Consider the following 24,224-nt stretch of genomic DNA (forward strand, 5'->3'; position numbering starts at 1 on the left):
GAGCTGAAGGAGCTTCCACTCTGATTCATCTTGAAGTACCTTAACTTCTTTTGAAGGTTTCTGATGTGCATTACAAAGAAAATGTTCTCATTTCAAGTTTATCCCACATTTGTACTTACATTTCAGACCATTACTGTCTTCACACAAAAATTTTAAGCTCAGCTTTATGACTCTTCTGTCTGGTTGGTGCAAAATTGGAAGCTAAAATTCATTTTATAGAGGCATTTCATTTCTCCATGTTTCTCAGCATGAGCTCAGCCACAGCCTAGACTGCAGAATTGCCCATCAGATAGCTCTCTTGTACCAGGTTGCCATGCCACAGGTCATTATTTTTAGGTTCTCCTGTAACCCAGAAGAGTGAGCTTGACTTAATTTTATTTCAGATTGTGGCACAGTGAGAGGTGAGACTTCTTTAAGCAAGTTTGCAAACAAACAGTAGTGCAGTCACAAAAAACAGTCACTGTATCTCTGACCAGCTATCTTTAACTCCATACCAAGGGCTAACTGCTTTTATATATTTGGGGAAAGAGGGGTTGATGTTTCCAGACAGTACAGTTTTTCTTTTCTTTGAGTGACATATTCTATTTGTAAAATGAGAATGAGTGCAGGTATGACAACTCTCTATAAATACTTCTGAGCAAAAACAGCAACAAAAGACAATAATTATAATTATAATAATTATATTAGCTAAAATAAGATGTTGGCACAAGAACAAATGAATGCAAACTAACCAGGTATACATTTAAGCTGGTAATTAGGAGATGGTTCCTAACCATCAGACAAAAGAGACTCTGTCTCCCAATGAGCATTGTGGGGGAATGAGACTTGATTACTTTGAGGATAAAGATTGATCAGCTTACAATAAGGGATTGAATGACAGTGGGCCTACAATAGCAGAGAACAGCACTTGATGACCCAGATCATGTTGTCTTATCCAGTGACCCTGAAAGCACTGAAAATTACCTGTTATGTAAAACACATAAATTGTCCTGCAACACCCCCAGCTTCTCCCAACACGTACCACTCTGCAATTCATAACTTTTTGTTATTCCTCAGCTCTCATCACATCAGTACATTCCCTTGCCTTTACTGTGACTCTACCCTTGGTGAGTCTGGAGCCCTTTCCATATGTTGTCTCTTGCCCATATTTTTGCAGCAGCTCCACAGACCATGGCACACTACAGTCACAAGCTTGGCATTACCTCAGCTGGCATCTCAAGAATTTTGCAGGCAACACTGCAAAATTCTTGAGATGCAAAAACTAGTGCCAGCCTCTGCAAACTCCACTGCCACTTTCGAGCTGTTCAGGTAACAGTGAAATCTCCTGCTTTTCCCAAAAGTTCTGATCTCCAGCAATGGCTTCTGTAGCCAGAAGCAGAGGCAATATGCAGGCTTGGTCCACAGAAATAGCCATGAGCCATCTACATTATCTGGAGAGAAATATTAGTAATAACATAATTTCTGCTACCCAGTACAGGACAGATGTCAACGCTCTGGATCTGTCACAAAGAAAGCTGCAGGAATGAAGCACCCCAGAATTACAGGCTTTTTTTCCTAAAGGTGAAGGATCATGCTACAATGTCTCAAAAGAGAAGAGCAGGTCAGTCTGACCTGTACAGAAGATGACTATAATGAATCAAGGTATGAGAGGAGGAATTTAAATACATTAACAGATTCAAGGGAAAAAAAAAAGGCAAACCAAGAATACAGACAGAGCTGAATGCCTGCTGTTTTATGGGACCAGGGCTGTGAGCAGACACCAGCAAGGTGTCTAGGGTACAGGCATGGAGGACAACCAGAGTGCTGAAAGCAATGCAATAGGCCTTGCATGGCTCCACGAAACTCAGATTAAACCAATTCTACCTCCCTGGCAGCTGGTGAGAAGGGAGACAGCAAAGTCAGTGAAAAGAGGCAAATTCAATGCTGACAGATTGCCTGCATTTAGCCTTTCCTTTTTGTGTATCAGCCCATTATAGTCCTTTCCCCTTCGCTCAACCACTTCCAGGAACAGGGTCTTCCTCTCCAGACCCCACAAATCCTACTGTAGTTTACCATTCTATTTCCCTTCCAGATGGACACTGGCCTCCCATCTCACCTTAGCCCTCTCAGCATGAATACAGAGGGTGCAGCACAAGGAGCAGGGGGAGAAGGTGTGTCCACACTGTGACAGAGGTTGTGGCTCCAGGGAACATTCAGGCTGCTGTATTGACATTACAAATGAATGCACACACTTTGTGGTTTCATTAATGACTGTACTGAGAGATGAACAGACATGAAAATGAATGTATCCTGCAAAAAAAGCAAAGACAAATGGGAAGTAATTTAAATAAAGCCCCAACACCTAAACAATGCACATAACAAATCTTCTGAAGTTTTGATTCTCTAAGGAAGCAAGTCCTTGTATCCAAAGAGGAGTCACCAGCATTGCTTATACATAAGACTAAGGAAATTATATGGGTGAGGCAATTGGCAAGCAGGCAAGCAAGATTCATTACGCCAAAAGTCACTGTGACCTCTTGGTCACTTCCTCCACCTTTCCTGTTTAAGGGCAGCTTGGTGGCTGGTAACAGCCACAACACACAAGTGCTGTAATGTGCACAGAGAAGAGCAACACAGCCCCTGCAAAACAAGCAACAGGACTAACGAGGGCTACAAAAGTAGCACTGCCTGTGTGCTGCTTCTCTTCCATAGGTGGAGAGCAGAGGTTTTAAACCAGGTCCTCTTCCAGTTAATGCCAAATCATCTCAGAATCTAGGGAAAGACATGAGAAACTGAAATGAGTGAAGAGAGATTTACAAGTTGCAAAACTATGACAGGTAAAATTGATAATTGTTCACACAGATGAGTGCTGAATTTAATTCAGTACATAACTTGGTTGTAAGCTCGTGCTCATTACTCATTCCTCTTACACTCACTGCACTTGACAAACCACAAAACTAAGTACTAAAACCCAATGAAACAAAAGAGGGCTACTAAATCTAGCAGTTTGGACTGTTATTTATTCAGGAGAAAATAAGCAGACAAGGATGCATGGTGGAAATGAAGAGGGGAAAGCAAGGTCAGATTGGGTGGCTTCATGGGCAGTAAGTCCTTAGCACATAGCTAATCTTGTATTAAGCATAGGGAACTATACACACATCCTAAAATGTTCTGGACTGCCAAGAGCATTTTATACAATAGTTAACTCACAGCCAAGAGGACACCTGAGGGAACATACCATGTACCCTTTTGCTCTTTCTTTCCCAGGGATGTAGGCAAAAGAATGCAAGATGCTCTGAGCAAAAGGAATAAGCAATATTTTCACAACAGTCAGACTTCAGTCTGAGACTGCCTGAAGTTGCACTTCAGGTCTTAAAAGCTATAGGGACTGTTTGATTTTCTGATTCCCTTGCTATGACCTCTTATACTCCAGAGTACAAAGAAACGATCTGTCAAGTGTTAAGAATTTGAAGGGATTGTGACTCTCTTAAATTTGCTATCAGCATTCTGACATTTTCCCCACCTGACCTGTTTAATCTAGGTGTATACTCTAAAGAGATTCCTGGATTTTCTAGAACAGCAAAAGGCTAAGCTGTCTGAAAGCACCCAATAAATGCCAATATTTTGTGCTGGCTGGTTCCCTTTAGGAGCTCTGAAGAATGGGAATGATTGAAATGAATTTTTCTGAGCATTTCTTCGCTGATGAAAAGTGCAGTAGAAGGGACTGTATGTTATTGTTGTTACCATTACAATTCCTATTATTATTACTATTATGTTTGTTCTGTGGGAGGAAAGAAACTTGGATGGATCTCAGCAAGGGAAATCTGAATGATTGGTACTTCAGCAGCTTTATGTGCAAGTATCCTGCTAGATGTTCATTTTTGCAAATTCACCTGCAAATTCATTCTCTCTCATATACACACAGTCCTGACACAATCTAATACGTATGAACCATCCAGCACTAAAAACATTAAACTGCAGGGGAGCTCAAATGCTTTCTCTTTCTAGGGTGCAGAATATTAAGCATACCATCCCCACCCATTTACTAGCTATCATTACCAAATGCTTGCTATCATCAAATACCAGGATAATTTAAGCTCTCAATTTTCAAAGCAATCTGAATCCCTGTTTCTTGGGGCTGCATGTAGCCTCTCCCAACCATGCTCACAGCTTCTTCTGACTTGCTCCCATTCTGCCTCCACCTGACCCATAGGCCAGGAGCTCCCAGGAGTTGACTGATGATTCTGTTATGTCCGTAGATGTTTTTATACAGCCTGTAGCACAAGCAAGAAAGCTGCAGACTATAAAAACATGGGAACTGTGATTTTGTTGTCCTGTGCACTGTCAAATGCGTATGAACCCATTACTGGGACCCCTAGAAACATCACCAATAAGCAAACGTAAAGGAGTAGGTCATGTCAGGTTCAGCTCTGGCAAGATCCTGGTCATAAATGTGCAGAGGCACTTGTCCACCGTGGTGATTCCTTCTTCAGTTATGGTCTGGAGGGCAAGGAGTGATTTTGGTTTTGCCAGTAGCACACGTGTACATGCCTGAGAACATCAGCACAGGCTTTGTGCTCATCCTGGGGGCTGGCCCTGTTGTGTTACAGCTGCTGCACTTGCAGACACTGAGCTGTGTGTGCAGGCTGTACCCCTGACTTTGGATCAAACTACACTTTCACACAGCATAACATGCATAGGCCTCTCTTCTCTTCAAACTCCTCTAGGCCCTACTGGAGTGCAAATAATTACTGTCATCGTTCTGTACTGGTTAGGACACAGAAGCATCAGCAGGAGCAGAAGGCGGGTCTGTGGGGACGGGGAATGGCCTGTGTGCGATGGGTCAGGCCTGACCCAGCAGTGGGAGCAGCGGTCTGCAGACAGACAGACAGCATGTGGCCGTGAGCAGCCTCTGCCAGAGTCACGGGGGGTCAGCCGGCACCTCAATAAAACGGCACCTCTTGCATCAGGGGAGATGATGAGATTTAAGGTGACGGTGAAATGAGGTTTGTTAAACCTCCCATCAGGTCAGAGTGAAGAAGGGCTAACCGAATGGGGAAAAGGATTCTTTCCTGACCTGGCTGTTTCCTGAGCTTCTTTTAACCTCTGTCTTGACGCCTTTGCAATAATGAATGAGCCCTTTAGAAGATGCTGGGGGCAATTTGCCCTTCTCTTGGCTGCCACCTTTGGGCAATGGATAAGAACGGGTGCGAGGGTTGGGCGATGCCTTCGCGGGCAGCAGTCCCGAGTGGGCTGTGCAGTCGCGCTTATCGCTGCCCCAGCTGTGCACTGCATCCACGCAGCTCCTCGGGGAATCAGTCTGAAGGGAGATGTGCCCATTCATGTGTGTGTGTGACTAACCTCACGAAAGTGCAGGCTTTTTAATGTTTAAAAACAGGATTTCACCCTTTCCCACTGAACCACCGCGGCAGCGACACGCGGCCAACAGCCAGCCCGGGCTGCGAGCCCGGCCACCTCAGCCTCCCACGGGCACGGACACGCGAGGGGAAGCTGTGCCGGGACCGCGCGGCGCCCGCACACACCAAGAGGAGGCTGTGCCAAGCTACGGCGAACGTGGGCACCCCTGCACAGGTGGTGGTGGGGTCGGAGCCGGGCACAGATTCCCCCGTGTGTCCCCGTGCGTCGCTCGGCCCCGCGGGGGCGCGCCGCTCATCGATGAGCTCGGCAAGCCGGCGCCCCGCCTCGCGGGTGCCGCGTTGGAGACGCTCGGCGCTCGGCTGGCCGGCGCTGGCGCGGGTCCCTTGTCTCCCTGTCCAAGATGGCGGCCGCGGGCGGCGGCGCGGCGGGAAGCGGCGGGGCCGAGTGAGGCGGCCGCGGTTCGTCCCCACCCTGCGGCCGCGGCTTGGCGCCGGCGGGCGTTGTCGCCGCTGGGCGGCCCCGCAGTCGGGGCACGCCCGGGCCTGCTGCAGGGGCGGAGCCGCGGGCTGGCGTGAGGCTGGAGCCCGCTCGGGTGAGGGGACGCGCGGGCGGGAGCGGCGCGGACGAGCCCGCTTTGAACGGAGGCGGCGGTGGCGGGGCCCGGGCTCCGGGGGGTGTCGGGGCGCATGCGCAGGACGGGCCGGGCGCCGGTCCGTGCCCGCGGAGGGGTCGGTGCCGGGGTTGGCGCCTCGGCTGCGCGCGGAGCTGCCGGCGGTGCCGCCTGCCCTGACGGCCCCGGCCCGGAGCGCCGGTGGCACGGGGGTGAGGGAGCCGCCTCCACAGCCAGCCGGGACCGAGGAGCGGGGCTCCGTGCGGAGCCCCGGGGCTGCCGAAAAGCCTCGCTGGGCCTTGAACCCGCGGGCATGTGCGCTAAGGAGCGGGAGACGTGGAGGGAGAGCTTCCCCGCTGAGCCCGTGCCGTCGGTGCTGAAAGCCGGGAATTTGAAGCAGGGGAACCTAACTGAAGTTTACAAGATGAGAGTGGTTAAGGGTCTGTTTTGTATTTGCCGGATTGGAGGTCTGGGCTGTGAGCACCTTTGGGCAGTATCTACCGAGCTTTGTCCTTGCCAAGCAGATAAGATCTAAAAAGAGACTTAAAGGTATGCATGTAGGCACAAAGAAATCTTAGGCTCTCCATGTCATCCATTCATAAATGAATGTCTTCAGCTTTGTTTTGCCGAGCAGTATCTGTATTAGACTCTTTCTGTCTTGAGTATAATACTCTGGTGTTGTGTGTCCTCTCACTGAAGTTTGTCTGACAAACAAACAGCACAAAATGTTGAAAACGTCTGGTTTAAGATCACTAGCCCTCAAGTGGCAAGATGCTCTTTTTTATTGCTGAGTGCAGTGTTCTCTGCATGTACATAGGCAGTGCTCTTGTTTTTAGGTGGAATCCTTGTGTTTGCTACCAGCAATATATAATGGTCAGAACACTGTCTTGACATTCAGCAGTGGGTGTTTTCCCAAAACCTGAAGAAATAGCATGTATTCCTATGAAATTAAACAGAAACATCTCGTGTGTACCCACAAGCCTGATTTAGTTGAGACTTTGTTGCATCACTTAAGTAACCACTGTAGGATGAATGAGTTGTACATTGTCAGCCTGAGCCAGTTGTTTATAAAATCGAGTTGTGCTGGGGATGTACAATCACCAGTTCCCTGTTCCCAGAGTATTCCCATGTAGCTTCGGTGTGGCGACATGACCATGGCAGCTGGGATGAGCAGGCTGCCTGGTGTTTGTGCCTGGGTGTTTACACATGTGCACGGACACACAAACACACAAAGGCAGCTGGCAGCCATTGGATTAATCCCGCAGGAGCAGAACGTTGATCTTGCTGAGCTGGTCACTGGCTGAGGAACAAAAGCTGTTTGCTCTGAGAGAACCAGAGTGTGGCCATTCCACAGCAGCACTGTCCTGCTGCATGCCCCTAGCTGGCACAGTGGCTCACTTAGAGGAGGCTGAAACCTGAGGGATAGAGGTTGGGTTACTGCAGGCCTTGCTAAAAGGAGTGCTCATCCCCTCATCCCCTCTCCCAGGCTGGCATTCAGAATGGCTGCAGTGGTAGCATTGGGAAGCACATCAGGAGGATACACACCTCTAATACAAAATGTGTGATCCTCTAGTAAAAAAAAACCAAACAAAAAAACCCCCAATAATAATTCTTTTGTAATTTAATTCCTTCTGCCTTGTCCCTTCTTTTCCTTCACTTCATCTGAGACTCAAGGGTTTGAAATCTCTTTAAACATCCCATTCTTTGCTACAGTGGCTCCTGACAAAGAATGGCTTTGACACAGGTTGTAGTTTTGTGTGTCATGAAAATCAAACTCAGTTGTCTTCTCACCGTCTTCCTATTTTTGTAAATAAATTAGTTCAGTGATTCAGATATTTTATAAGAAAGGGTGGCATTTTCTATATTCAGAATAATACAATATCCATTTTGATTAAAACACCCAAATTTATCAAGCCTGAAGAGTGACCACTCATTTCCTTTCCCACAGTCTCCCAAAGAATCCTTATTTGGTTCAGAGAAAGTTTCCCCATTTACATAGCGCTTCTTTGTGGGAGGGTTATTTTCATTCTCTGTTTCTCAGACCTTTTCCTATAGATGGGAACGGGGGAAGGAGCCCAGACGTGGCAGCTCATTCACAGGCTCCTGCAGGACCACCATGGCTTATGATGGCGCCAAGAAGAAAGAAGGTAGGACTGCTTCATAATCTCAGAGGGATTTGCAAAAAGAATCAACAAATAATTTTTTAAAGGGTGCCCTTTACAGCCCTTGCCAGGCCATGCAGAGTGGGAAAGAAGTTAGGGTGCTGTGGAGCCCTTAAATTTAACCTGGCCAGGTTACCGGAGGATCCCAAGCCCTTGACTTTCAGGTAAAGTACTGGTATTAGAACTTGAGAGAAATGTGTGGTATTTCCTACTGCAGACACCCTGATTGGGGAACTCTGCCACTGCAGCCTTTCTTCTCCCTGACAAGTCAATGGGACAGGGGATAATGGTACATTTAGTCATGGCAACATTTCTAGATCCACTTGTCTTTAGGAAGGAACATACAGGCATTAGAGATTGAATCTGGAATGATTGTGTTACATCACCAAGCCCCATCCCTCTGGTCAGACAGTACAGACTGTTTGTTACCTTCCAGGCCTCTGTGCTTGTTGGGTTTTGTGCATCACTCTGTACCAGTATCCTCTGTTAGCTTATTTTATGACTGATCCCCTTGTCTGTCGTTCCTTAATGTGGTATTTAATTTCTTCCTTTTTTCCCATTTCCCATAAATCAGAGTCCCTAGAGAGTCACCGAAGTGCTGACGACGGGCTGGTACCTGGCAGGATACAGCGAGAGAAGAAGCGCTCGTACAAGGATCTTCTGCAAGAGGAGGACGAGACAGCAACTCAGGTAGAAACCCTCAGAGAAAAGGTTCAGGCTGTATGGATATGCATAAAGGTAGTGATGGGATGGGATGGGTTTCTTTTCCTTTTTTTAATTTGTTTTTTATTTAGAAATGCATGTAGAAGACAACAGGAGCAGCTAATCATGTCCTGTATTGTTCAGTAACTTTGCTGGGGAAAAGGAGGGAATCAATCCCCGATTCCAATTTTTTTGGCTTCAGAAAATGAGATAGTAGGAGTGTTGTCCCTGTGTTGATGGGACATACCTTGCAAGTAAGAAAATGCTCTTAATAACTTCTTACACACATTTTTAAATATGTGGTTGTGGGAATAGTCAGCAAAGGATGGACAGAATATTAACTGATGCACTGTTGTCTTCCTGATTCTGCAGAGCCTGAAACGATAGCTCTTGAGAAGAATGAACTTGTCCTATTTACCTCTTTGGGGCCTTAACTCTTGAAATCACATAGTGGCAACTTAAGTTTTTTCAAAAACTTCTTTCCTCTTTGAGCTACAATTTCTGCTGTTAGCTCAGAGGTGGCTATCTAGTGATTTGGGGTTTTTTTCATCTCAAAAGCAAATTTTTGTTTAAAATTAAAATCTTCTACCCTGCAGTTGGAATTCTTTAGAGGAGTTTCAATTTCTATTTCATAAATTGATCAAACCACAGATAATAATTAGGTGATGTGGCATATTAAGGACATATTTTTGTCCCATCATTCTAGTTGTCGCCTCTTTGTACCTCCTGTTACTTCTTTTTCAGCATGGTAAGCATAAACTGCTCTCCTTTGTTTTCAAGGCTTGACAGTCTATGTATCTGAAGTTATTTCTTAGCTTTATTAAAGGGTAGATGTCAGTCTTTTATCAATTTATCAGCTGATCTTCAAGTGATGGCTTGCATTGCCCATATCTCAACACTTTGCAAATGTGCTTTTTCTTTTAAGTTGCTCCTCTCTCTTGGGGGTCTCCCTGCAGAGATCTGTCTTTCAGTTTCATTGGAGCCCTGTTGTGCTGCCATGCCTACAGAAAACTCTGTGTCAATTAGGTGACCATTGTGCTGAAACCAATCCTGACTAATGATATTTTTGTATTCTCCCACCTATCTGTAACATGTGTTTCATCTTACTTTAAACCTACACTGTGTGCTCTGGAGGACAGAGTAGGTTTTCTTTTAGCACCTAGAAAGATGATCCTGGTTCATACCTACAGATCCTTGATGTTGCAGCAGTACAAATAACCCTTGATACTTCCTATAAATTTTTATCTGTTAATAGTCCATGTGACTCTCATATTATTTCCCTCCTTTTTGACAGCAATTTATTTCTTCTTATTTCAGGACAGTGAGTTTTTTCCAGGGACAGAAGCTCACAAAAAGAAGAGAAAGCATTCCTCTGATGAGTTCTGCTACAGAGGTAAGGAAGTAATCAAGCAGGAGAAGGGGCTAATAGATCATGCCTTTAAGGAAAGGAATGTCTTAAACCAGTGTCATCAAGCTTTGTGGTTAGCATTTTAAAGATGGAGAACACATCAACCTGCATTGGAACAGCTAATCAGAAACCTGACACTGATCAGCACCAGACAGCAGAAGATTAGGGAATTATATTTTCAGAGTCTGACTTAACAAGTTGCCATGGTAGGGGGTAGAGATCTTCCATCCCCTTTTCATTGACAAGTTGTAGTTTGCTAACTCATGCCTTCACATTTGACATTTGTTTTTCTTGTTTACTGATTGCATTGAAAACTAATTATACTTATGGGTAATGTAACTTCCTCTGGATTTAAAAAAAAATAGAATGTCTGAGGTTGAAAAAGAAATGCTTCTCGGTTCAGGTACTCTCACAATTAATAAGTTGGCCAGAAAATGACAATTCAGCTCATAGAAGCTTAACACATTTAGGATTTATTATTGGTCCAGTAGAAGGAGAAAGCCAAGCTGAAATTTCATCTTTCATCAAAATTTTCACCAGAATGAAAAAGCTCATATTTTCAACTCATTGGTTTCACCTTGGCTAAAAATGTCACAAAAACCTTGCACTTGAGGTGTAATTTCAGTTAGATGTATTTTCATCAAAATATTTTCTTTCATAAGTCACAAATGTAGTTTCACAAAACTTCAAGAACTTCCCTGCAGTCTCTCCCTTCCTTAAATTATTTGACCAGCTCAGATGTCACAGCCTCTGAATTGTATCAGTAAGGCTGTGCTGAGATGGCTGTGGTTCTTTTTAAGCCAGGATGTAAATCTGTCACCTGTAATTGGAAAGCCCACAGGATTCTCACTTCCCTTCTTTGCCAGCTTTAAGAGAATCATTTCAATGTACATTTCTTTTGATCTTTTTCAGGTGTCTCGCCTTTGGATCTACCATCAAAAAAGAAGAAAAAAGCAGCTTCTAGTCCATCCTCAACTGATACAACCATGGATTTACTTAAGACTATCAACTCACCTTTGGCCACAAGCTCAAAGTCTTCAAAGAGGACCTCTGAAAAATCATCTCATTCTTCCTCTGGCCATTCTGAAAGCAGAAAGGACCATCCCAAGAAGAAGCTGAGTGGGAGCAGTGGGGAGCACTCAGTGGATGACAGCAGCTCCCACAAATCTAAAAAAATGAAACCTCTTTATGTGAACACGGAGACACTTACTCTTCGTGAACCTGACGGCTTGAAGATGAAGCTCATCCTTTCACCAAAAGAAAAAAGTAGTGCAGCAGATGATGATTCTTTATCCTACTCTTCAGCACCAGCAGCTGCAAAGAAATTTTCAAAGAAATCAGCTCGAGATGAGCAAGGCTCATTCCTGCTGGGGCACGATCTGCAGAGCTTCCTGAAGTCATCCCGGAAGAAGCACAAACCACCTCTGGACTCCCATCCACCTTCTGAGAGCTTTGGTGCTGACACCTCCCTTCATTCAGAGGGCCATGGAAGCGAGTACGAGGTTTCAGGCATGGAGGCACCACCAGAATCTGGTTCTTCCTCTGGTGGAGAGTTGGAGGCTGGAGAGCTGGTGATAGATGACTCCTACCGGGAAATCAAGAAGAAGAAGAAGTCCAAAAAAAGTAAGAAAAAAAAGGACAAGGAGAAACACAGAGAGAAGAAGCACTCCAAGTCTAAAAAGAGTTCTGGGCACTCTCCTGTGGCAGTAGCAGAAGTAAGAGTGTCACCCCCACCTGCCAGTACCACCCCCTATGGTGTCCCTCCACCTGCTCCTGCTGTTTTTCACTCAGATGGTCAAGGCGAGAAGAGGAGGAAAAAGGAAGACAGGGAGAAGGACAAGTCTGAGAAATGGGAAAAGGAAAAGGAAAGAGAAAAGGAAAGAGAGAAGGAGAAGGAAAGAGAAAGAGAAAAGGAGAAGGAAAGAGAAAAAGAAAAGGAAAGAGAGAAGGAGAAGGAAAGAGAAAAAGAAAAGGAAAGAGAAAAAGAAAAAGAACGAGAAAAGGAAAAAGAAAGAGAAAGAGAAAGAGAAAAAGAAAAAGAAAAGGAGAGAGAAAAGGAAAGAGAAAGAGACAAAGTAAGGAAAATTTGAATTTCTTTTCAGAAAATAGAAATTGGGTGGTGGGTAATGTTGAATCAGGCACTCCATTACAAAGGCATGTTAAATTGAAACAAAGGATAACTGATACCAATTATCAATGGTTTAACTGAAGCATATTTGGAAAAATGTGTCAGCCACTGTGATTTCTGTTTGTAGCAGAAAGAATATATGTTCTTCTGGCTCTTCTGGCTTTGTGGTACAGACAATCTTTAGCCAGTAGAGGTTCTCTGGGAAAGTTATACTTAATTTTGCTTGGTGTGGGTCATGTACCAAGCACATCTGCATCTTTTTCTAATGTGACTGGCTCTAGCTGTTCCCAGGCACACTTTTGGACTAGTGATCAAAGTTCCTGTAAAAAGGAATCAAGCTGTTACTTGAAAATTGAAGATATTTACCCATTTACTCCTGTATTCAAATGAAATTCTAATTCTAATAGAGTACCATGTTCCCAGTTTTGTCCTGTCCTATGCATTCAGTTTTCGATGGTTATTGCGTAAAGATATGAGTAGCAGAAGTGGTAGCTAGCATGTGAATGAGTTTACAAATGAGATAACTGTAGCTGTGTAAGTAAATGGGGAAAAACAGCTTGTGCATGTTCAGCTAGAGAAATAATGCTTTGTATGAGGAGATGGACAGACAGAGCCCAAATCTCTTCAGCCATTATCCTATTCTGTTTTGGAATTTTTCCCTGATCATAGCTCAGCAATTGCAATATCTTTGCTGTCAATGTACTGCACAGTCTCTTTTCCTGCCAAATGGAAGTACTTTGTAAGGATGCAAGGAATGGAACAAAACATTATCATGAGGACTTAATCCTTTTGACAGATCTATAATAGGTACTATGAATAGAATAACAGATACTGGGTTTTATTATAGGTTTTAAAGGTGAAATACCTTAACAAAGTTGTATGTTGATCCTGAATTTAGAATAGTAGCTTGTTGAGTTTTGCAAGATAAGCTTTGTACTAAGACTGTTTCTGGGTGATTCCTGTGATTCCTAAATTCAGCCAGGAGATGTAAACGCCTGCTTTTTAAGTTTCCTGACCTAAGTACCATATCTTTCTTTAAGTCTTTAATAAATGCCAAATTCTTATTAAATTGGAGAAGGCCTCATCATAATTAAAAATCTTTGTTTCCTTTCTTCTTCTGACTAGCCAAAGAAGAAAAACATGTCTGCTTATCAAGTGTTCTGTAAGGAATATCGTACAAATATTGTGTCTGAGCATCCTGGAATAGGTAAGGGAATAATCCAGCCTTCTCTTCTCTTGATTTTACACCAGTCTGATTAATTAGGAGAACATATTGTCTCTGTTTCAGACCAACTTCTTAATTTTGACATAATGCAAAGAATCTGCCAATGTTTTTTAGAATAGGAGATGGCAAAGGAGCTAGGAGTGGATTTCATGGTTGTATTATAATTTTATTTTAACCAAGTTGTGAATCTAGGTAAAGAACTTGCTAACTTTTGCTTTACTTAAAAAATTACCTTCATTGTTGTCACTTTCCCCTAAATACACTGTGACTTCATCTTCCTGCTATCAGCTTTTTTTTTTTTTATTTATTTTAAAGAGTAACATGAATGCACATTTTCAGGACAGTGTGGAGAGTTGCAGTTGTAGAATGGCTTGCTTCCTAAATGTGTGTGGAGGGGCTGGTAAATTTCCTATGTTCTCTCCACAATTTTATGATCAAATTTGTTTTAAACATTTCTCTCTTTCTCTCTTTCTCTCTTTCTTTCTGCCAGATTTTGGAGAGCTAAGTAAAAAACTGGCAGAAGTGTGGAAGCAGCTACCTGAGAAGGATAAGTTGGTGAGTATTTGTGTGAGATGTTTTTTGTAAAATTATTTCTGTGAACTAGGTGCTTAGATAAAGAATGTGGTGGCAGCATTGCCACAATGCCTTGAAATATGTTACCTATATCCTTAAAGCATGTAAGGGTGGAAAGTATGGAAATCTTGCCCTTGCAAACATAAAAGCATTCATTTTGTTCTCATGGGATTGCTTCACCTCCTAGCTATGTAACATCATTCTGCCTCCAGGTCCTGGCATCAGGTAACAGAATTACCTAATGTTATGAATCTTTCTTTTCTTACCATGGTAACTACAGATCTGGAAACAGAAAGCTCAGTATCTCCAACACAAGCAGAATAAAGCAGAGGCCACCACTGTGAAGAGAAAGGCATCATCTTCAGATGGTGCTCCAAAAATGAAAGGTAATTGTTGCACTTTATTTGTCTCATCTCTTTTCTTGGACGAGACAAATTTTTTAAGACAAATTCTCTACCTTGGGGAAGGTAGTGTTGCCTGTAGAATAAAAAACAAAGGTCCTTACTTGCTTCACCTCCTTACCTGCTTTCTCACATGACATTTAAATCATGTTTAAAGCATGACATTTAAATCACTAGTCAGATCAACTTTTCTGTGAAAGTGAGAGTGATGCCAGCATTTTTCATAAAGATTTCCTTGTCTGATTCATAGAATGGTATTGGTTTTGGCAGTTTAAGGATTGAAATGTAAAAGAAGAAGAGACAGAAATGAGGTTCTAGTGGGATTAGTTTGGTGCTAGATATAAGGTGGGTTGTTCGTGGTTTAGCATCTCTGATACCAAATCTCCCCAGCTGCATTCAGCTAAGGTAGATAGGTTCTGTACATGTAAAAAAAATTTCAAGACTCCAGAGACTATGAGACTGGGGTAACAGAAATATTCAAGCACCTCATGCCTATGAGATTTGAACTTCAGCAACTAAATAGGCTTGTGAGTAAAAGAGTGAAAGCAAGGAATATGGAATTTTAATTAGTATGTTTTGCAGCTTCTCCAACAGGAGTGGTTTCTCCTCACAAAAAATCCCCCACCAGCACCGTGGTGGTGCCTTCCTCACCAGCCAAAGCCCCTGAGACGGATCCCATTGATGTAGCTGCACATTTACAGTTACTGGGTGAATCTCTGAGCCTCATTGGACACAGACTGCAGGAAACAGAGGTGAGCCTGTAACCAGCAATGTCACAGTGATGTCCTGTAATCTACACAATACATTCAAGGGGATGATTGTTTTATTTTCTTAAGAGTTTAACCAGTGGCTTTCTGTTAGGAAGAGAAACTAGAGGTGACATGCCCTGTTTCTTTGATGCATCACTCTTTATTTTCAGGCCTCAGTAAACAGTAGGCATCAATGAAAGACAGGTGCTTTGCAGCTCTAGTCTTTGAAACCAGTTTGTAGTTCAGCAAACTCTTCAGTCTTTTCTTGCTGTATATTCACCCTGGATTTGGTACTTCCTTACTATTTTATTACAGCGACCTGAGTGGGCCGCTGCTGGTGAGAGAGAGAGACGGTGAATCTTGTATCTTGATCAGAAGGCTTGATTTATTAATATATGATATAATACATTATAGTTATACTAAAAAGAATATAGAGAGAGGTTTGCAGAGCAGCTAGATAAGCTAAGAATAGATAGAAAAGAACCCACAACAAAGTTGTGGCCAAGGACTCAGTCCCCTGGCTTGAACTGATGATTGGCCCTTAATTATAAACATAGAAAATGAGCCAATCAAGGTGAATCCTATTGCATTCCACAGCAGCTGATAATAATTGTTTACCTTCTCTTCGGGGGCCCCTGGCCTCCCGAAGATGCAGAAATCCAAAAGGAAGGATTTCTGTGGAGAAATGTCTGCGACATCTCACCTTTCTAAATTGTATAAAAATAAAAGAAAAATGCTGATGTGGAATGAACAGGAAATTCCTTCACCTATAAAATATAAAATACTAATAATTCACTAAAACAATCCTACAGTATAAGAAAATTGCAAGAAACAATGCAAAGAGAATTCAAGTCCATGCAGCTGAGTTTCAGGAACAGTCCATCAGCTGAAGTTGTTTCTTTTGGACATCTGAGAGTCCTTTTTGGTCCTGAATAACACAATTTTAAATAATTTGTACAATTTTGAAATGTCCTTTCTGCTGGCCTTTCAGTGCTTCAGCGCTTCAGAGCTGCTGCCCAGTATTTTCAATCTTTTTTATTTAATTTTAAAATTTTTTTTTTTTTTTTTTTTTTTTTGATCGAAAAGCAAAAGAGCAGCAGCCGAGCAGAGCAATGCCAGATTAGGAAAGGCCCTGGGGGCCCTGGCCCATACTGGACCAGGAACCCCAAAACTGGCTCACACAGGGGGACCCGGACCGGTAGGACAAACCAGAATCCCTAGAAACATCAAGAGGCCTCGCAGCGGGCCCGGCCCAGGAATTTCCTGAGCCCAGCATCCCAGGCCAAACTCATGAGGGAGGCTGTGCTTTCCCGCAGGCCTGAACTTTGCTGCCAGCACAATGGCAGCACGGGCAGTGAGACGCTTCCTTTCCCCTAAACCACTGAGGCATGCCAGCAGCAGGGAAATAGAAGCTGCCCCGAGAATCTTCATCTCGGGTCTGGGAATGTTTGTTTCCCACAGCATCACAGCACCACCCCCACTGGGCTGGGGACCAAAGGCAAAACTTTCAGGAGCCCCCTCCCCCTCGCCACTAGGGAACAAGAGGGGCGGCAGAGATGGCAGCCTCCATGGGACAGCAACCGAAACACCACCCCCCAAACCGCCGAGCTTGAAAGCCGGCAGCCGGACTGCCGCAACAGTGAGCTGACGGGCAGCTCCGGCCCCACTGAAGGAGAGACCCCCCGCCGGAGCGACTGCTGGGACGTCCGGTGGAAGCAGCGGGGACGGAGCCGGAACCGCGGGGGGAACCGCGCTGAGCGTGGGATCAGCCGCGGGCTGCTTCGAAGGTCCCGCGGGCTCAACTCCGTTTTCTGCTGCTGACTCTGGGGTCCGCTGCGGAGGCGGCGGGGACGCGCGGGAACACGCTGGTGCTGCGTCCTTGGGCTCTGAAAACGGCGGCGGGCACGGCACGGGCACCAGCGGAGCTGGGAGGAGCGCCGGAGCGTCGCCGTTGCTTAGCAACAGGTCAATCGGCGGAAGTGCTGTCTCTTCGGCCTTCTCCGACACAGGCTCTTGCGGGGGCAGGGAGGCCGGTGCAACCGCGGGCGGGACCTCCTGGAGAGGCGGAGACGGGATCTCCTGGAGTGACGGCTCTAGCAGGGCCGTGGAGGAAACCTCGGAGACCGGTGCCGCCCCCGTTTCTGAAGGCGGAGTCTGAGAGGCCGGCGCTGGCTTGAGCGGCCGCTCCCATCCCCCCGGAGAGAGAGAAGGGGGGGAAGGAGGAGGCTCCATCTGAGCATGCTCCGGAGAAAGAGTAAAAAAAACTTCTTCGCGCCGCGAAGTTTCGGCCCCCCCCCGCCGTGAAGCAGGGGGGGCTGGGAAGAAAAATGTCCTCCCCCACCGGGTCTTCTGCCAAGGGCGGTGGAAACGGAGCCTGGCCATAACAGTTAGAAATCCATTGAAAACAAGCTGCTCTGCGCTTCAGGACTGGGAAAAGCTTTATAAATGCTGGGTAGATAGAAGGCAACACGCGTCCCTCCAGGTAGACGCACTGGATAATCGAGTCCATGCACTCCCAGACAAAAACATCCAAAGCATACAAAATATCAGCAAAGAACCCAAAAAGCTTTGCCCATCGAAAGAACCCATAGATATCTGTTTTTGACAAAAAGCAACCATCTTCTCTGCACCAATGTTTCCAGAGGGCTATGATTTTTTCCTCTGCAGAGGAAAATTGAATCTCTTCTGGCAAGGCATGGGTCTGCCATACAAACAGCCACAAACTACGAAGGGCTGGTTCATCAGGGATAGAAAAGTGAACAGTACCTTTTGAAAGAGTCCAGCTTGCTCTGGCCAGCTCCACAGGTCTGCTGCTCTTTTCCATCATCTTTCCTGATGATTTTCCAGAAGAAAGATTCTGTTGTGGTCAGCCTTGGCTGTGAACTCTGTCCAAATCAGGATCTTCGGTTCTTCAGCTCCTGGCTTGAATCCACTTTCTGAGGTCACTTCAAAGCAACCCTCAAATGCTACACATACAGGATTTTTACCCAGTGCAGCAATTTTGCTCCTCTGGTCTTATCAGATTAATTTTTGCTCTGACACGAGGGGTCACCAGATATTACAGCGACCTGAGTGGGCCGCTGCTGGTGAGAGAGAGACGGTGAATCTTGTATCTTGATCAGAAGGCTTGATTTATTAATATATGATATAATACATTATAGTTATACTAAAAAGAATATAGAGAGAGGTTTGCAGAGCAGCTAGATAAGCTAAGAATAGATAGAAAAGAACCCACAACAAAGTTGTGGCCAAGGACTCAGTCCCCTGGCTTGAACTGATGATTGGCCCTTAATTATAAACATAGAAAATGAGCCAATCAAGGTGAATCCTATTGCATTCCACAGCAGCTGATAATAATTGTTTACCTTCTCTTCGGGGGCCCCTGGCCTCCCGAAGATGCAGAAATCCAAAAGGAAGGATTTCTGTGGAGAAATGTCTGCGACACTATTTAGTCAGTCTGTGGTCAGATTCTGTTACTGTTCTACTTTTTACAGAACTGTCACCCTTTCCCAAGAAGTTTCTTGCATTATCTCTCGTTTTCTGGCGGTATCCGATTGCCAGTGCTTTGGATAGGGGCTACAATTATTTCAACTTACTTGGTAACATAATGTCACATTTTAATGTTTTCCTGCTGTTAAATAACAGTGACTCTGTGAATGCACATTCACAGAGAACTCAGCCCAGCCTCTAAGGAGAAAATATTTTTGTCTCAAATAATATCACTGAGTTTTATGAGTAGCATGATAATCTCACCCCACTATGCTTGCTTATTTTATCAACGGTGAAATAGATGTTCTTGCATTTTGGTTTTGGTATGACTGATTTGAGATCATGGGAGGAACAACCAGAGCCCAGAAAAGCACACATTGATATACTTTCCTGAAAGTATATCAATGACTAAAGCATTTGTTACAGGCTTAGCATTTCTTTACCTTCAAAAATAAAACAACTACTGTCATTAGGACTCATGTAGTTAACAAAATAGATGGTACAAAATGGCACAGAAGATATATTACAAAAATTTGTGGAATCAGTGTTTTATGCAACTGACCACTTTGTGGTGTTTTCTGTTGATTCCTACCTTTATCTTGCACCAGTTTGTTGCCTACTGAAATCTTAAGTTTTTGAGCCAGCAGTCTCTCTAAAGCACAAGGCACAGTTTTGTTACTGTGTAAATATCGAAAGTGGACTGGAGGAGCTGAAGATGCAATATCTACATGACAGTGGATACAGTTGAGAAAGAAGTGCAATTTCCACTACTCATTCCTATCCAATCCTATCCTATCCTATCCTATTCCAATCTTTTTCTTCCTCATTACCAGGGAATGGTGGCTGTTTCTGGAAGTTTGTCAGTACTCCTAGACTCAATCATCTGTGCTTTGGGCCCGTTGGCATGTCTGACCACACAACTGCCTGAGTTGAATGGCTGCCCAAAACATGTTTTGGTGAGTTTTTTGTGGTTATTTTCTTTCTAGCACTGTTAATTTCAGTAGATTACAAATAGAGCTTTTTTGATTAATCAGTGTAATATAACTATAATTCCAATGCAGTAAGAAAATTTGTCTTGGTCATGAGCTTTTATAGAGGAATATGTATTGAAATTCTTACAGATATTACCGTTGTACAACATTGTGCAACCTTTTTTTCTCCCACTGGCAACTGACCTAATATTTGTAGCATGGATTGCAGTGTGGGTAGGTCCTGTTTTTGTTCATGATGGAGTCAACCAATCTAAAACAAATAAAAGTAAACCAGTATTTTTGAAAGTTCTAATTTTCCATAAAAATAAAATCACCTTCAAGCTGCTCTTTATCACACCAGCTGTTTTTCCTTCAGTAGCATAAAAACCAATTTGTGATCTCAGGATTCCTAATGTGATGGTGTAGGACCTTTTACAAGTGGCTGAAACCTTCTCTGAGAAAGGAAAAATAGTCTCTCTCTTAAGGAGCTGCATAACTACAGTTTCTTTGCTGCTTTAAGCTACTCTTAATATTGAGCTCTGACTTAGCAACAGCTCGTGGCATCTGTGTAGCCTGGTGTGGACATAGATTAAGATGGCAGCAGCCACCAGGACTCATACTTCCTACAGGAGACATGAATAAAGCTGCAAAGGAGAGGAGCAAAAATAAAAAACGACAGTCTGCAAAACTGAAGAGATTAAAAACAAATCTGGCAGAGGGGCTAATGAAAATGGGATATGAATTGACATGTCATAATAGGGCAGCCCAAATGTTTATTCATTACAAGAATGGACTGTCAACAACAGGAACAAAGTTGAAAATTTAGTGTGTGAACACCCACAAACTGGCTCTATGCACAAAAGCTGAGTCAGTGGGGTGTTCCCATCATAAGCCATGGAAAACCTGATGCTTTTTTTCCTTCCTGCTTGCCAAGTTTATTCAGAGCAGTGACGCCACATGAGCAGTGGTGCGTTTATTAGAAACTCGATCAACTTACTGTTACAAGGAGCAATGGAGCTTTAGGTGAATTATGGCAGCTATGCTTCACTTCTGGAAAGCCCAGTTCAGGAGCTGGTAATAAATCTGATTTTCACAGTCAGGTACATAACGACAGTGGTGTTCTGAGACACAGATAAACCCCAGCAGTTGTGTTGCAATTTATATTTGAGACAGTAGATGGCATTGCTAAATTCTAGAATCACAACTGGTGCAGATCCAGCTCCACCATCTCTCAGTTAAAGATGCTGTTTCTAAGGCCTCCTTCAGCTGTCCAGCCACAGGCTTGAGTAACTGAAACACTGCATCTGAAAAACATACAGCTGGGTCTTTTTTTCTGATGGGCATGAGAAGGATTCCTACTCTAAGAATTCTGTTATGGTTTCCAAGAAAAACTGAAGGACACTTCTTTTTGCCATCTGACACCCTGTTAGAGATGATCAATGGGCAGTTCTGGTTGTCTCATCCTATGATAACTTGTACCTCAAGTAATTGTGCTTAGTACCCTCACCTGTGCCATTTTTCAGAGATGTTGAGTTATTACCTGACACTAAAATCACCAAATTTCTTTTCCCAGTCAAACAATTGTGCTTAGTACCCTCACCTGTGCCATTTTTCAGAGATGTTGAGTTATTACCTGACACTAAAATCACCAAATTTCTTTTCCCAGTCAAACAATTGTGCTTAGTACCCTCACCTGTGCCATTTTTCAGAGATGTTGAGTTATTACCTGACACTAAAATCACCAAATTTCTTTTCCCAGTCAAACACACTAGACAACATTGCCTACATCATGCCTGGACTTTGATGGGAAAGGATCCTGGGATGTACTCAGCCTCTGTGTAACTGACTTGTGGATGTGCACTATGCCAACGTTCCTGAGGGGCTCCATGTGGAGGCTTTTAAAGTTTTATATGTGTATAGTATATACATAGGATTGTAACTACTTGACTTCTATTTTATGAAACGTTGTGAACTTAAACTGCAAAAATCCTTTTGTGTTGGTGGGTGAAATGTCCTCCAGTCTGAAAGTATTTTGTATGAAGAATTCAGAAAGCTTTTGACATATTTGCCTTAAATTCAGATTCAGTGGGGGAAGCAAACAGAGATTGAACTTTTCAATATAAACAAGAAAGCTGTCACCGTGAGAGGAGTCTTTGAAACAGGTGGCCTGGAGAGGTTCCTGACTCTCCTTCCTTGGTGATATTCAAAAACTGAATGAGCAGCCTGCTCTAGTTGGACTTGCTTTTTTAAGCAGGGAGATGGACCAGATGATCTCCTGGTCCCTGCCTAAACTAAAGTATTCTGATATTCTGTGGGCAGGTAGAGATGATACATTTTGGACCAGGGAATAGAACTGAATTCTTCACCAGCCCTATTTGTAACTGTTTCTGTTTAAAACACACTTGAGGGAAAAGCTGGATAGCTTTTTGCCTCTTGGTCACTTTCTCCAACCCCCATGCCTCAGTAGTTTCAGTACTAACTGAAACTTGTCAGTGTTGGCTGGCTGGTCTGCTAGCTGGTATTTGAAGTGAAGTAGATGACAACAATTTTTTCCTTGTGGACTCCAATCATTATTAGCACAATGTATCAACCCATTGCATTGGCTTGAGAGAATGAACCTCCTGCTGATTTTTCCACGGCATGGTCACCCTGCTTTGATGGAAAGGAGTAGAGAAGCAGATGGGAAAAACTTGGATTGCTTCTGCCCATCTTGCACCTGTTTGTGAAATGGCTCATCCACCATCTCTCTCACCAGCACTATTGCAGGAGCTGTGGTGCAGCTGCAAGGCAGCGACCAGTGGCCAGTTTGAGGCAGTTATGGCCAAGTAAGGCACATGTGGGTTGATTGGACTGGTTTCCCTTCCTTCCAGCCACATACTTGGAGTTTGGTTTTCTGCTCCTCTGGAAGAGGAGCAGCAGGAGAACACTTGATTCCTGTTTAGGCTTTTGTCTGTGTGTGTATGTGTATGTGGTGTTCATATCACATGTATTTAACTTTTACCAATATCTGTAACAGATTTTAATTTATCCTGTATATTTCTCTGTGTGTGTGTATATATTTATATATATATACATAATTTAAAAGCAAAAATCCCTCCCTCAGCCAACAGTGTGTGAAAAATGTGAATCAAGTTTGTCTCAGCTCACTTCCTGCAGGAGTCAACTCTATGTATAGTAGTAAGCATGGGCATTGTGTAAAGAAACACCAGGAAGATTCTAAGAGTTTGTAGAAACAGGCTATCTTGTGAAGGTGGGCAGAACAACTGAAATATCATTTGACTCAGGCCTTATCAGCTCTCTAACAGGAAAGTTTTAAAATTAGAGACGAGGCATTTTTTACTTCCAAGTAAGTCTAGCTTGTTTTTTAGGACAGTTGAAAGTGAGCTGTCCTTCATTGTGGCTGAGTCCCAAATCAGAAGTAAATGAAATCCTGGGGTGTGGAGGATTTTTCTCCCCATGCGTCTTTGCCACGTATTCCTCAGATGTGCCTGTACAAGGTAGTCTGTCTCTTACAGAACTTTTCTCATTGCAGTCAGGGGTTTTCTCAGCAGAGGAGGCACAGAAGGTTCTCAGTCCACCAGGCCAGAACATATGTTTTAACAGCTTAGGACAAATCCCAGTGAGCCTGGAAATAGGAAGGGCCAGTAGGGAGGCAGTCCAATCCTGCTTCAGATCCTGGCCCATACTAAAGCATCTGCTGTTGTGAGCAGCACAAAATAACTGGTTCTTTCCAGCCCTTCACAGTTGAGAGCAGTGTGGTGAAGGGGTAAGTCTGCTTTTGAAGAAACAGAAGGGGATCAACCTTAGCTTTGTCCTCTGTACAACTGAAAACTCTTGAAGAGTGATAAACACACACCCTGGTGTATTGTATTTTTTATTAAAATTTGTACACTTTGTATAATCTGTATCTTGTGGTATTTGGTACTATAGGGAAACTTTGTCAAGACTTAGCAGTTTTTATATTTTTATTATTTCTTTGCTGTTTGGTCCAGATTACATTACAATTATACACAGACTTTTTTGTACTGTACTTACAATATAATTTTTTTTTTTAAACTTCTGGAGTATTGTCATTTATTTCTGGCATGTGCTGTTTTCTACAGCTGTTGTTACTACTTGTATTTACTGTTTCTCAGCAAAACATATCCAGTCCTAACCCACCTAAACTCACTCACTTGGCAGGCAAGCTGTACTGTTTCCAGCAACACCAGTCACCCAAATTATCACTCAGGTTCCTGACTGCTTGGGGAGGGAAGGGATATGTAGCATGGAGCACTGCAGGTAACACCAGGGCATTTGTCTTCCCTGCTGCCTCAGCTCAGCTTCCTGGCGTTCAGGTGACACGGGACTCAGGTGTGTGATGCGGGAAGTCAGGCGTGGCAGCGTTAGAGCAGGATTTGTGCTGGTTATTAACACGTCCCCATTTTCCACGTATGGGTGTTGGTTGA

The 24,224-nt window shown here is 43.8% G+C and overlaps 1 protein-coding gene across 3 annotated transcripts; it reads left to right on the forward strand.

Moving 5' to 3' along the window:
* Nucleotides 1-5,740: 5,740 nt before the first annotated feature.
* HMGXB4 (HMG-box containing 4) lies at nucleotides 5,741-23,832 on the forward strand. Of its 3 annotated transcripts, none has more exons than XM_058804503.1 (11): nucleotides 5,741-5,950; nucleotides 8,010-8,115; nucleotides 8,705-8,820; nucleotides 10,150-10,225; nucleotides 11,153-12,315; nucleotides 13,494-13,575; nucleotides 14,084-14,148; nucleotides 14,447-14,552; nucleotides 15,150-15,319; nucleotides 19,639-19,761; nucleotides 21,536-23,832. In XM_058804503.1, the coding sequence occupies exons 2-11, from the start codon at nucleotides 8,085-8,087 to the stop codon at nucleotides 21,578-21,580; spliced, it is 1,977 nt and encodes a 658-aa protein (XP_058660486.1). In that variant the 5' UTR covers nucleotides 5,741-5,950; nucleotides 8,010-8,084; the 3' UTR covers nucleotides 21,581-23,832. The 3 variants fall into 3 exon arrangements, with proteins under 3 accessions (XP_058660486.1, XP_058660487.1, XP_058660488.1); XM_058804504.1 differs by lacking the exon at nucleotides 5,741-5,950 and adding an exon at nucleotides 6,409-6,517; XM_058804505.1 differs by lacking the exons at nucleotides 5,741-5,950; nucleotides 8,010-8,115 and adding an exon at nucleotides 6,472-6,517.
* The last annotated feature ends 392 nt before the right edge of the window (nucleotides 23,833-24,224 follow it).

The sequence above is a fragment of the Ammospiza caudacuta genome, chromosome 5 (assembly GCF_027887145.1).
Source record: "Ammospiza caudacuta isolate bAmmCau1 chromosome 5, bAmmCau1.pri, whole genome shotgun sequence".
Classification (NCBI taxonomy): Eukaryota; Metazoa; Chordata; class Aves; order Passeriformes; family Passerellidae; genus Ammospiza; species Ammospiza caudacuta.